At 40.2% G+C, this 13090-nt stretch overlaps 1 protein-coding gene across 1 annotated transcript; it reads left to right on the top strand.

Annotated features, from left to right (window-relative positions):
- Positions 1-436: 436 nt before the first annotated feature.
- Positions 437-12637, top strand: LOC131239748 (uncharacterized). Its single transcript, XM_058237603.1, has 5 exons — positions 437-672; positions 2723-2843; positions 7331-7700; positions 8189-8355; positions 12312-12637. Exons 2-5 carry the CDS (start codon positions 2730-2732, stop codon positions 12612-12614), a joined length of 954 nt encoding a protein of 317 aa, XP_058093586.1. The 5' UTR covers positions 437-672; positions 2723-2729; the 3' UTR covers positions 12615-12637.
- The last annotated feature ends 453 nt before the right edge of the window (positions 12638-13090 follow it).

The following is a 13090-nucleotide window of genomic DNA, read 5'->3' as shown; positions in this document are numbered from 1 at the left end:
ATATTTTTAACTTTTGGATATTATGTCAGGACATAACTCAAGAAATAAGGTACATTAAAAACTCAAGTTACCCACACTCCATAGACATAGAATTGAATGTCCAGCATTGAAACATTCCAGGGGCCACAGAAGTTTTGGATATGCTATTTTATTTATTTATTTATTTTTTTCAGTTCATCTCAGTAAGAATGACCTTATGAACGGGATGGATGGCATATTAACATCACGGTGGACCCAGGGAAGTTTCAACGGTAGTAATTTATCTGCTCACGTTTTCTTGTCGTGCGGCACATTTGAGTTTTGGATTTGCATTATTTTCTAGCACATGTCCCAACGTGATATAGAAAAACGGATGGACGGGGTGGATTTCCCACGAACATCATGGTGGGCCCAAAATAGCTTCCCGTCGGATGAAATCCGCGATAGAATGGAATGAAGCTTCCTTCCGAAACAGAGCTTTCGATCCATTAATCCGTAAACCTCACAGTCGGCCCAAACTTGAGCCGCTCGATTCTCTCGGCTCACGAAACATTTCAATATGAAATCTTAGCCGTTGATTATCCCCTGGGAGGAGGTCATTTGAGTCGATTTGCAGGGGCACTTGGGCCAAAACGGAGGAAGTATCCGGTTTCCCTCTTTCCACGCCCGTACGGCTGTTGAGCTCTGAAAGAGGTATGTTATCACCTTTAATTCTCAATGATTTTGGATGAAGATTTGGGGCATGTTTGGCTGCCACTTAAAAATGAATCACATCGCATTTTATAAAATCAATCCATATGAGAGATCATGATGTATATATGAAGGTGTTCTGTTCTCATTTGATACCGGTAGTGGTACTGGGCTGCTGTGGGACCCACGTCAACCGTGCATCCGATCCACCTCATCCATCATGTTCTCCTCATCATCATCACCGTAGGATCCAAAAATCATCCGATATAACCCGCTGCATCTGATCCTCTGTCTCTCTATTATTTATCTTGCACTATCCCATAGTTCTGGTTACACAAACGAATTGTGGAAGTAGTAAACCAAAATTAAAAGACCCTGTTTGGAGGGAGCAGATTCGGTCAGGTCGGAGTAACACCGAGTTCAGTCAGGCTGTGACTTTGGGCCCCCCCTTGATGTTCAAGTGGAGTCTGTGGTTCAGCAAGCCAAATTGTTGATATGAAGGGCTTCACCATTGATGGTCCATGCACCAGAACTCCCCTAGACCTAAAGATCCAAACCATCAAATATTTGGTCATTTTTATGGTTGAATGTGAAGCTCTGCTAAATATTTTTTTTTACTTAACCGTCTATTTGCTAGCCATGAAATGAGCCAGAAATTTCCCAACTGGGAGATTCTCAATGCATGATCCATCCACCAGTAGAGCCCATGATATCAATGATTTTGATCACCGAACCATGCTCCCCACTTTACAAACTGAAAACGCAAGGGCCTGTTTGGATTCGCGTATAAGGGTGTATTGTATTGTATCCAACTACTGTTCATGTATACATTCGATCAATTTCAGAATACATTCAAATCAACATGCCATGAATCAATGTTTGGATAGGAGGTATTGTTCGGGCAAGTATACAAATTCTTGTACAGATAAATGTTTGGATACAATGTATTAGGGCTGTGTATTGTATATACATATAATATTGATAGCACTTGTACGGCGGTGGCTATTTTTAAGTTCTCAAAATAGGAACCCAGGTGGGGCCCACTGTCATGTTTGTGAGTAATCCTACCCGTCCATCCATTTCGTGATTGAATTTTAGTACATGTTGCCAAAATTGAACCATCTCAAAAGCTTTGTATGTGTAATCCAGGATAATTCGACGTCCACAGTTGAAATTGGGATGGGGCCACGGAAGTTTTGATTCATGCTAACATTGAATTATTTTCAATTCATCCCAATAGGAATGACGTTATTAACGGTATGAATGACATCTAAAATGGCAACATGTCCTAAAATGAACTCACAGAACCGATGGACGAATCGGATCATTCACAAACATGAAAGTGGGCCCCACCCATACCAGCGCAGGAACTTCCTGCGAAAGGTGATTGCAGGAAAGTGAGCCCCACCTGATCGCAGGAAAGTGGGCCCCACCCGATCTGAAAGGTGATCGCAGGCGTCCGATCTAATTCATCGAAACTCTACTCCGTCCCTTCCAAGAGCTTGAGGAGAGATTCAACTGTATAATGAACCTCAGACCTTTAGAGAAGAAACGGAGAAGGTTAACGCCCACATGCAATGGAATTGAGATGATACAGGGCGATGCTGGTGTAGGATATTTCCATTCTCCATAGATAGAAAACGTTCAAAGAGATAGCTACGATGTCTAGCAAAAATATAACGCAATGACTACACTGCACTTCACGATGCAGTGTTGTTTGAAATTACACTACAACCTTTTGAAAATTTTGAGATGTTGATGTATTCGCGCGCATGGTAACCCACGGATGCCAACTCCTATTCAAACATTGTATAATATAAAAATCCACTGTTAATACAATACTATACACCCTTATACGCGAATCCAAACAGGCCCCAAGTGTACTGCAGAAACTCTGTGCCAAAGCACTGTACAATACCTCATCCCTAAACATTGAAAGTATCAAGATTTCAATCTTCCTTCTCAGTGTTCAGTTAACAAGAGAGCTTGTAGTTTAGTTGGAAATAATGTTCTTCTTTATGTAATTGTTTTATTTATTTATTTGCTGTTTCAGGAGCTCCATGGATGCCCAACACTTCATTCAAGTTCAAATATATTTGATGTTCAGTATTCATTCCATCCTATTCTTAGCTGGTGTTGGCACTTGTTCTTATATTCGTCCCTTTTCCAGCAAGGTGAGTGTAAGACAATGCCTCTTTAATTCCCAATACATAAGGCAATGTTTTTTCTGATTTTTATTTTATTTATTTTATTTTTATATTTTTACATTTTTATTTTTTTGGAGTTTCCAATATGTTGATTAACACTGGAAATTTTCTGATATTAAATGGTAATTGCGCTCATATGTTTGGCAACTTTCTTGTAGAAAGAGGTCCATCAATTTAACTTTAGGAAATTTTGTTAACAAATATAAAAATGAGTGCAAGAAAGAGGGTTATATGCACAAGATCTCTTCGATAGTTGGATCCTTTAAAAACTAGAGTACCTTGGATACTACATGAATTTAAAATTTTAGAATCTAGTCCCACCATTTTTGTAGAATATAAAGTGAACCATATCAGTTGACATGATTGTACTTGTGACCTCTAACCAATACTTGTTGTCCGATGTATTGGTAATTTTTTTGTTTAAAGGATCGATTGTACCAAAACCTTGATGTGTAAAATGTGGCGGTTTTTGTACCTGTACTTAGATAACAAATAAAATATGTTCCCAAGCATGGTTCAATATGTGTTGCATCAGCCAATATGTGTCTGTGTTTTTTATTTTATTTTATTTTTTTTAAATTGAAAATTTGATACAAGCTACGTATTGACTAATATGATTGATGTCTTTTACATATCAGTTTTTTGAAGAATTGATGTCCTCAACAATATTTGTATTTTGAACCCTGATCCCCACAAGAAGAGTAGATTTCAGGCTGTCGTACTTAAGGAAGTAAATTTCTGGTGGAGCTAGAAAGTTGACAAAAGAACAACTTTGTAGATGGTCAACCTTTTTTGTCTTCCAGTGAAGCAAATCAAATACGAGGATTATCAAGGAGCAAAAAATGTGCTCATGTTAGAGCTTTCATTTGCCTAATGATTTTTAACCCTATTTGACACAACATGTACAGGGAATTATCCAGGATTGGTCTTGATGTGTTTGAGCTTCGTTAATGGTCCACCTGTAGTGCATGGATGAGATGCTTTGTTTCACAGTATGCCTACAGCCTCCCGTTAGTTGGTTGCAATTGAAAGCAGGCAACTACCTAGGAATAGATCCACTCATTTCCATACTGCTGTGAAGCATGAATCCACGGTGGCTTGCATTGCAGTGGGATGGGTTGTATGCGCATAATACTTCAGGAAGTTTCATGCCAGCCCCAGTTGTTCTTGGAGACTACATTTTTAAAGAGTCTGTAGATAGTGTTGTTGAAGACCTCGTCCAAGCCATTGGCAGTTGCGAGGTAAGGCATAGAAAACATGTGCTGGATATTGTACTTTGCACAGAAATTCTTCACCATTTTGAAGGGCGTCTGGTTGTTAGTGATGATGCGATTGGGCACTCCAGCCTGTAGATGATTTTAGTTTTTATGAATTTGGCAACGACGTGTCCTTTGGCACTGCTATGGAAAAAGGAAAAAGAGCAGTAGATACTGACAATGTTCAACTTGATGCTGTCATGGGGCTGTATAGAAGCCCTCAAAATATTTAGAAATCACCATCAAAGAATGCCCAAAGAATGGGAAATTTGTAGTAAATTGTGGGCATTGCTTTATTAATCCATTCAATATGGAGTGGGTAATGCCTCGCTCTGTGGGGGAGCTTCTTTGGGCTTGGCATGGAGGTAGGATTGGAAAGAGTGGCACGATTATTTGGCATCTCATGCTTCTGGCCATTTGGTGGGTTACTTGGGGAGAAAGAAACAGTCACTGATTTTGTAAGTTTTGAGAGCTTACAGGTCATTAGAAGTCTTTTTGGCTTTAGAGCCTTCATGAACATGTAAGGGGTGAATTCTATCTTTTAGCCCGAAGAGGTGTAGAGTTTCCCTATTGATTACAATGGGTGATGCCAAGATCTACTAAAGTTTCTGTTTAAGAATGGAAACGGGAGTTGGTAGGTAAATGAAAGAAGATTCTACGGCTTCTGACCTTCTTTAGTGGCATGGGATATTTAGAGAGAGTGGAACAACAGATATTTAACAATAGGTTGGAAAGTGTTGATGCTTTCTTCATGAGGGCTAAAGGAAATGCCACTTATTGGGCTTTTAGGAATTGCCAATCATAAAAAGTTACCCCTATAGATACACGAAAAGCATCCATTTTGGGATGTGAGTTGCTTGAATCTTCACTATTTATCCTTGTTCCATGTTTTCTCTATTCCCAACCAGGAGTTTCCTTGGTATTGATATTCCATGAAAATAGACCAGGCATTTCCATAATGCAAAGCACGAAAAACAAAACAGAATCGTGAGACACCAAAGCATTTTCATGAGGCGAGTGTTGTCCATTTAGTAGATGTCTTATGGCGAAGTCCCTTGTTTGGTTGGGAAGGAAATGAAGTAAAAATGAAGATTGGGAAAGTTTCAGATCTGCGTCAAGTCATTCACACAAGGAATGGAGCTTCTTATCACCAGGATCAGCTAAACTCCTCTTCTGCTGGAGTGAATAGGTAAGAAAGATTAGATCACCTTGCTCAAGACCAGAAAGAAAACGCACGGAATGACAACGACTTCCAGTCACCAATACTGATTATTTACCAATGGATAATAGTTAGAAAACCTATCAGTAGATCTCTAGAAACTAATATCGATATCATTCCCGGCTAGATTGCCAGTCTCCAGTCCTTGTGCCCTGATAAAACATTTCAACCAATTTCCATCCTATGAGTAGGTGGTGGAAACCAATTTGAAGCATACCAAATAACTGATTTGTGACATGTGAGGCATTATACAATTCTCAGGCCGAAAGTTTCTAGAATACCATTCAGGTTTTCAGTTTGTACACCGGGTCTCATGTTTCCGTTATTGAAACCAAGTTGACATGACGAGCCTCACTGTGGATGCCCCATTTGGCTAAAATTTCCCTGATTGGAACATCCTAGCTATTGGATATTTGTGCTTTTCCTGTTGAATGTGAACATGTGCTGTATTATTTTTTCTTTATCTGTATATTTGTTGACCATCTGTTGAAAGGTTAGGAATTTTCCATCTGGAAGACTTTTGGTACATTCATGGCGGTGCCCATGATATAAGAGGCTGGGATCATTGAACCATGGACCTCACTTGTACCATCTGAAAAGCCAAAGGATTCTGTACAAACTTTCTGTGCGAGCATTGGATCGTCCCTTCTGTTTTCTTGTTTTATTATAATGTTGAATCTTTCTTGTCACATTTTCTTAATTCATTTTCATCCTCTCTTACTTTTTACTTCTCTGTTCATCTCCCCCCTCCAAAAAAAAAAAAAAACTTAAGTTGTGGCTTTATACGTCATTTTAACAGGATTCCAAAAGAAACTATTGTCTAGGATTGTCTGTATGTTTTCAATGGTTCTTGCTTCCTTTTTCCATCTTCCAATTCATGATGCAGCTGATGTATGCATCAGAAAAAGAAGAAGAAGAATGGCACTTCATGAATATGTTTACTCCATCTTATGTTGAAGTTTACTAGAATTTGCTTGTTTATTAGTTTGATTGGAATTTGGATCCGTTCTAGACCTTCACAGATACTGCTGAAGATGGTTGCTGTTAGTGGTGCATTTTCATAGTGTAGGAGTTACAGGGCTTTGCTCATCAGCAAACTTAAATGAAGGCTCCACTTTTCACATATCTACTCTGCTATGCCCCTCAGTGATGGGGGACCCCCTGAAACTCTCTCAGATTGGTAGATTTTAACCCTTCGATGGTTGGACTAATTTTCTGTGAATGTTGACCATTGCTGTCTTCTCCCCAACTGTCATTGGTCGAAGGGTTGATATCTTCCAATCTGGAATTTTTATGAGGCATCCCCTTTCCAGAATGAGGCCCATCAGATGAATGGTCTGGGTCACCGAATGTTTGGAATCCTGCATGTCATTGAACTGTATATTTGATGCCGAGCAGGACCCTATATATTTATGCCCTTTAGTTTGTAATTATTCATTTTGTTATGTTTTGTTGATGTATTGGCCTTAAATAGTCTATGGTCATTCCGTGGTGAAAATTGGGTTGCATTTTAGTCATCTTTCTTTATTTTCATGGTTTTCTAATCCCATTCATGTGTCTAGCACTCTCATCCACACACAATCACACCTGCCAATAGGAAACGCATGTTCAGGGTCCAAGTGGTCTGTCAGGTGGATAACAGTTAGATACCCTTGCTCAAAATGAGGCCGGTCCACTCATCCAGCGGGCCATGGTGTATGAAACAAATGGACGTAAACTATTTTTTTTCTATCCCTTATATTTTGTACATTATGGCCCACCTTATGAGTGAATTAGCCTAATTGATGGAGGAGCATCTACACAGTCTGGCCACCTGAATCCTTGTAGACCGCTCAGAGTTTGCACTTGTGTTCCATTTTGGCAGTTGTGCCTATGTGTAGATGGGTAGGTTGTGATGGGTGTGGGATTAGCAAGGCTCCTTTATTTTCAAGCCGGCAAATGCAAGTATAAAAGAGTTTAATCTGAGTTTTGGTCAACAGGAGAGCAATGGAAGTATCATCTGCTGTTTGCCATGTTCCCAGGAGTACCTTCTGAAATCATTATCTGAGAAACACAATAGCTTGCTCAATTCAGATTTTCCAGGACTTTTAGCCCAAGAATTCTGTTCCTTTAAGTCCTGTAAAGGGCCAATACGTAAGCCAAGTTCCATGCTCAGACTCTCAGCACTGCGACGGCATTTGATTGGTGAAGGATCTCATCGTCACCTGGTTTCCTCCATGAAGTTCGATTTCCATTCAGATGCTATTACTGCGTTATCTGCATATCTTTGTAGAGTAGTGGTGATAGAAAGACTGCCATCTGGGACCTTTGCGGACCCGTTTGAGCTACAACATCTTGTTCAACGTGGTGGTAAGAAGCGGTCTTTCTTATATTCCAGAAGCACGGTTATGATTCATGGAGAAATATAATGGCTAGTTGCAAGACTAGGATATTGGATCATACTCCCCTCAAATTCTAGTATGGCATGTGTACGAGATCTGGTATTCATCTGGTGGACCCCATAATGTATGTGGCATTGCCCAAAAGTAAGGCACAAGTAGGTTGCATTTGTATGAAAAATATGGGTTGTTAAAACAATTGACTGACTACCATGTCTGATGTGTTTTTGTGGCCAGCCTGATGACTGTAGCATCCTGATTTTCAGGCCAATGCACATAGGGCACACCTGATGAACAGCCTGGATCTCACACAAACACACCACATTCACCGTGGTGAGGGGGAGTCGGATCCAAAAGTTCAAGTCCCACAATAGCTGTAGCTGGGGCTCATGACTACAGCTTCTAAAATCCTCTTATGATCTCTGGTTCTTTGGCTGAGAGTGACTTTATGGTATGCAGTCTTTCATGATGCTTCTGTTTACGGGGACACGAATCTGGAATTGCCTTCAGCTCTTTCCAACCAATCTGTTGTCGAGGTTCACATGGATGTCAGTCGCAAGCTTCTCTCAGGGAGCGACGAAGGACTTGAAATTTCCATAGAGCTGCCATTACATGCACGATATCCAGTGAGTTTGAAATGGACTTGCTTAGGAAAAAAATAATAATAAGAATAAAAGAAAAGAAATAAAACATAAGCTTTCCAGAATCACCTTGAAATATGGTAGTCCTTTTCCAAGATGAAAGTGGATCGTTTCTCAGGATTATTGTGCAGTTTTGACAAGAAAGCTCGCTTTCCATGGAATGTTAATGGTGTGCTCAAATAAAGAAGGGAAATATGCACTTCTCAGCTGGATGTAGCGGCATTTTTTGTTTGGCCTGTATTCTGTACAGGTGGGACCTACCTTTCAGTGATCCAGGTCGTTCATTTGGTAGACCTACTATGGATGGGTAATGATGCGAAAACGCTTATGTCATATGTTACTAGTGTTATAGTAAAATCAAAATAGAGCTGAGGGTCAATCTGGAATATGATCCAGTGACAGAAGGATTAGATTGTTCTGTGGGGGTGATTTTATATCTGTCGACCATCCATGGCGTGGCCCACTAGATGCATTGATCATTGATAGGCAGGCCCCACTGTTACAAAATGATGGCCCCAAATTCATCTGGAATACATGGTGCTTTGTTTCTTAGTTATGCACCATCATCATCTAATCCTTATACCAATTAATTGGGCCCGGCTACACGAATCCTTTTGCACCATTCACTCTATCAAGGGCCATATCTTCAGTTAGATCTAACAGGTCACCAAGTCTTTTCTTTTCTTACTACCTGTCTACCTCCACCCACATCCTCTTGGGCCTTTCCCTTATCCTTTTAGAGCCTTCAACTTGTACGAACTCACTCCTTACTGGCACAGTTCTTAGTCTTTGTTGCACATGACCAAACTATCTTAGTATACTTTCCCTCATCTTGTTATCTATTTGTACCACTACTAAATCCACTCAAATGCATTCATTTTTATTTGTATCCTTTCTTGTCTTGACACTTATCCGTCTCAACATCCTCATTTCAGCTACACATCGTATGGACATGTTGTTCCTTAACTGCCCAACATTCTGTTGTCCCAAGCTTGGCTGGTCTTGTAACCATCCTATAAAATTTCCCTTTCAGTTTGAGTGGTGCATGAGGATCACATAAAAATTTAGAGCCCCATCTCCATTTCTTCCACCCCGCTTGAATTCTATGGGTGACATCCTTCTCAATCTCTCCACTCTCATGAATTATCGACCCAAGATATTGGAAGCGAGTATTTTGGGAAACTTCTTGGTTAGCAATCTTTACTAGTTCCTATTTCCCACTCCTATCATTACTAAAATTGCACTCCATATACTCTATTTTAGTCTGGCTAGTTTTAAATCCTTTAGATTTTAAATCACCTCTCCATATATCTAGCTTTCTGTTTGTGCCCTCCCTCTTTTTGTCAATCAAAACTATGATTGTGAAATGAGAATTGTAGGGTCCGGAACTCCTGATGCATCAGGATGTCAGTTGTTTCTGATGCATCAGGATGTCAAATTTGTCTGATGCATCGATGTCAAATTTGTCTGATGCATCCAGTTGGTACAAATGAGGCCATGGTTAGTTGATCCAGATTGTTAAACCAGTGGGACCCACTTGGATAGAAGATGTCCATGAGATCTCTAGATTGGAAGATCCTAGCCATCTGGTATCTGCATTTTTCCAGACCATCATGTCAATTTTTTATTAATGGGCCTATTTGTAGGTCACTGATTGAATTTGAATGGTTAGGATCTTCCAAATTTGGAAATTTTGGTACAAACCTCATCCCTGGGACCTATCATATTCATATCAACATTTTGGGTGACCTAACCATGGGCCTCATTCATCAAGATTGGCATGTCTGAACACTATTAAAATTCTGATGCACCAGGACCTCATAATTTCTTTACATGAGGTATTTCAATGCTCTGGCCTATTGATTGTACAGACTGTTTGGGTTTTATTTTGTACAGGTGGGCCCATTTATTCGGTGATAGAAGGAACTGATATTATGGACCCCACATTATAGGGTCCATGCACCAAAAATCTCCCAGATGGAAAAACCCTTCTAATTTTGAATTGGTGGTCAATGAAGAAATGGTGAAGAAAGAAAATACAGCCAAGGTTCCGATTCAACCAATAAATGGCCAAATATGCTATCTCTAAGATACTCAGATCTGGCAAAAATTTTGTGCATAGGCTGTACACTGTCAGGCCCATCATCCCTATGGTTTCGATCATTCAACCGTGGGCCCACTGGTACAAACTGAAAGCCCGAATGTACGGCAATCTTGCCATTGAGTGCTGTAAGTACTGCTCCTCGTATGACTGACTTTCTGCAAGAAATACAAACCATCATGTCTGTAACAATTTCAGCAAGAAATGATTTATGTAGAAGCTAATAAGATGTTACTTCCTTGGCTTCTACGTGAATCATTTCTTGCTGAAATTGAATGGGCTGTTAATGTTCAGGATCTGATTAATTTTGATTTTACCTTTTTAGGTAGCTAGGGCTCTTCTGCTATCTCAGCAGTTCCGCCTATGTTTTTTCTGTTTTGCTTTTCTCTGTCTCTTTCCTTTGTATCCTCTTTCCTTTTTAATGCATTTTTCAGTTTGTTGCCTTAAAATAAAATAAAATAAAACATCTTATTAGCTTCTACTAGCACGATGATGATGATGATAAGAGCTTTGGTAAGCTACACACACCAACAAGGTAGTTCATGTACACGCCACCTATGCGCTAGCATGCCATCAGGTGCAATATCCAAGCAGTTCATCAGGGTGTCTGACCATATAGATGTTTTCACCCAAAAGTAAATCTGGTCCATCCAGCAGGTGAGCAGTTGGAAGGATGAGAAAACTTCAGTCAACCTTTTTCAGCTGTATTTTTTTTTGTTGTAAATTGTGGCCCACCTGACAAGTGGATTGATCTGAGTCTTGTGTGTGCACATCTGCATAGCGGTACTCTGATGAATGGATTGGATCTCATACCAATATGCCATGCTGGCACACATGTAGTGTTCATGAGCTGCCTTGTACGCATGTATGGGCTTAGCAAAGCTCTGATGATAATATCTTGCAGTCCCCTTTTCGTGAATATATACACACACACACACACACACACACACACATGACTGCCACGCAACACCATGCTAGCATGATGCCTATGACTGGTTGAAGAGAATGTCCATGACAAGAAAAGAAGATTATTTTTAAATGCGGGTCCTGATATTATCGTAAAGATATGTTTATGTTTCTGTATGATATTATTGTAAAGATATGTATGATATTATCGTAAAGATATGTTTGTGTTTCTGTATTTTTATAAAAGAGCCATTATGTTTTAAATTAGCTACCATTATTGGACAGAAAACTCAATCGAAAGCATATATAATGAATTCCTGTTGTCTTCTTCTTCTTCTTCTTCTTTTTTTTTTTTCCGTTTTTGCACCCTTTTCCATTCTTAAACATCCATTGTAGCAGCTGCTGTATTTTCATGGTTCCATTTTAAAAACCTTGGTAGAACATTGGGTGATGGGCTCTTTGATGGAATTGGTTTGGATGATACTCAAAACTCTTTTGGATCATCCCAGTGAAGTTTCTAATCCTACTCCTGACATGTATCAATGTGTCAGTGTGTATGTCATCCTGGCCATTCATTGACAGGTCTGATATTCATGTCCCCTCATCCAAATACCGGCTATCCTGGAAGGTCGTGTTAAAATTAAAATAATAATAAAAGACTGACCACTGGTTCACATTAGATCTACATGCATGGCCACCTGATTGCTGAATTGAGACCAGTGATCCAGTTCACACTCACTAACCCCTGCTTACTAGAGCTGTCAATGGGGCCAGGGCCGGGCCAGTCAAAATCCAAATATTTGAGTGGACCCAATTGTACCAGCTCAAAATCCAGGCCACCAACCTCAGGCCTTGCCCATTGGCAGCCCTACCACTTTAACATTAGCAAAAGCTATCCCTATTTGGGTCTCCAATGAAGAACTTTCTTTTGCAGCCTCTTGATGGAAGTGGCAATGGCTACTCAAGAGTCGAGATGGGTGTGCCCCACTTGCTGATGCGCTGCGAGCCAGAAAAATCACAGCACGAGGATTGCTTGTGGACGTCGATTGCTGAGGACCGAGAATCAACAAGCGATGAGGTTGTGGTTTGGCCTATACCTTGCGGGAATGCAGCACATGCAGGCATTGTATCCACTGTAACATTTCTCTCAGCCTTGATATCTGCTGTTTCAATTCTTTTCACTGCCATATACCATTACTCTCATCAGACTCAATTTTACCAGAGAGCTAACAAATAATGATCTGGGAAATGATGCTTAAATCTTCTTTTTAAATGTTTTTTTATGAAGAGGTGATCAGACGGTTTTGGATGGGCCATTCCTGAAATATGTCCTTGATAGGATGAGTTTATGTCCAATGGTTGCCTACAAATGGATGATGGAATGTAAATGCAGTGATTTGTCATGGATGGGATTTTACTCTTGGGAGATAAGTGGGGGGTGGCTAGATGGTGGGCCTGGCAGATTAACGGCCTGGATCGCTGAGCAATGGGCACCACCTATAGGCAATGAGCACGGGAAGCTGTGGTGCTGTCTCATCTTTCCCACCAACATATCACTTGTGTAGGACATCTGTACTGTTAAAACAGCAGGTCCTACAATTAAGATTTTCTGGCAGAAAAATCAGGCTGTTCCACTAATCAGATGTATGAGATCCAGATGGTACAATAGGTGGACCCTGGCTCACCTATCAAGTCAAAGTGCATGTTTGGTAA

The sequence above is a fragment of the Magnolia sinica genome, chromosome 1, assembly GCF_029962835.1.
Source record: "Magnolia sinica isolate HGM2019 chromosome 1, MsV1, whole genome shotgun sequence".
In the NCBI taxonomy this organism is placed as follows: Eukaryota; Viridiplantae; Streptophyta; class Magnoliopsida; order Magnoliales; family Magnoliaceae; genus Magnolia; species Magnolia sinica.
This window is presented reverse-complemented; position numbering and strand designations above follow the sequence as displayed.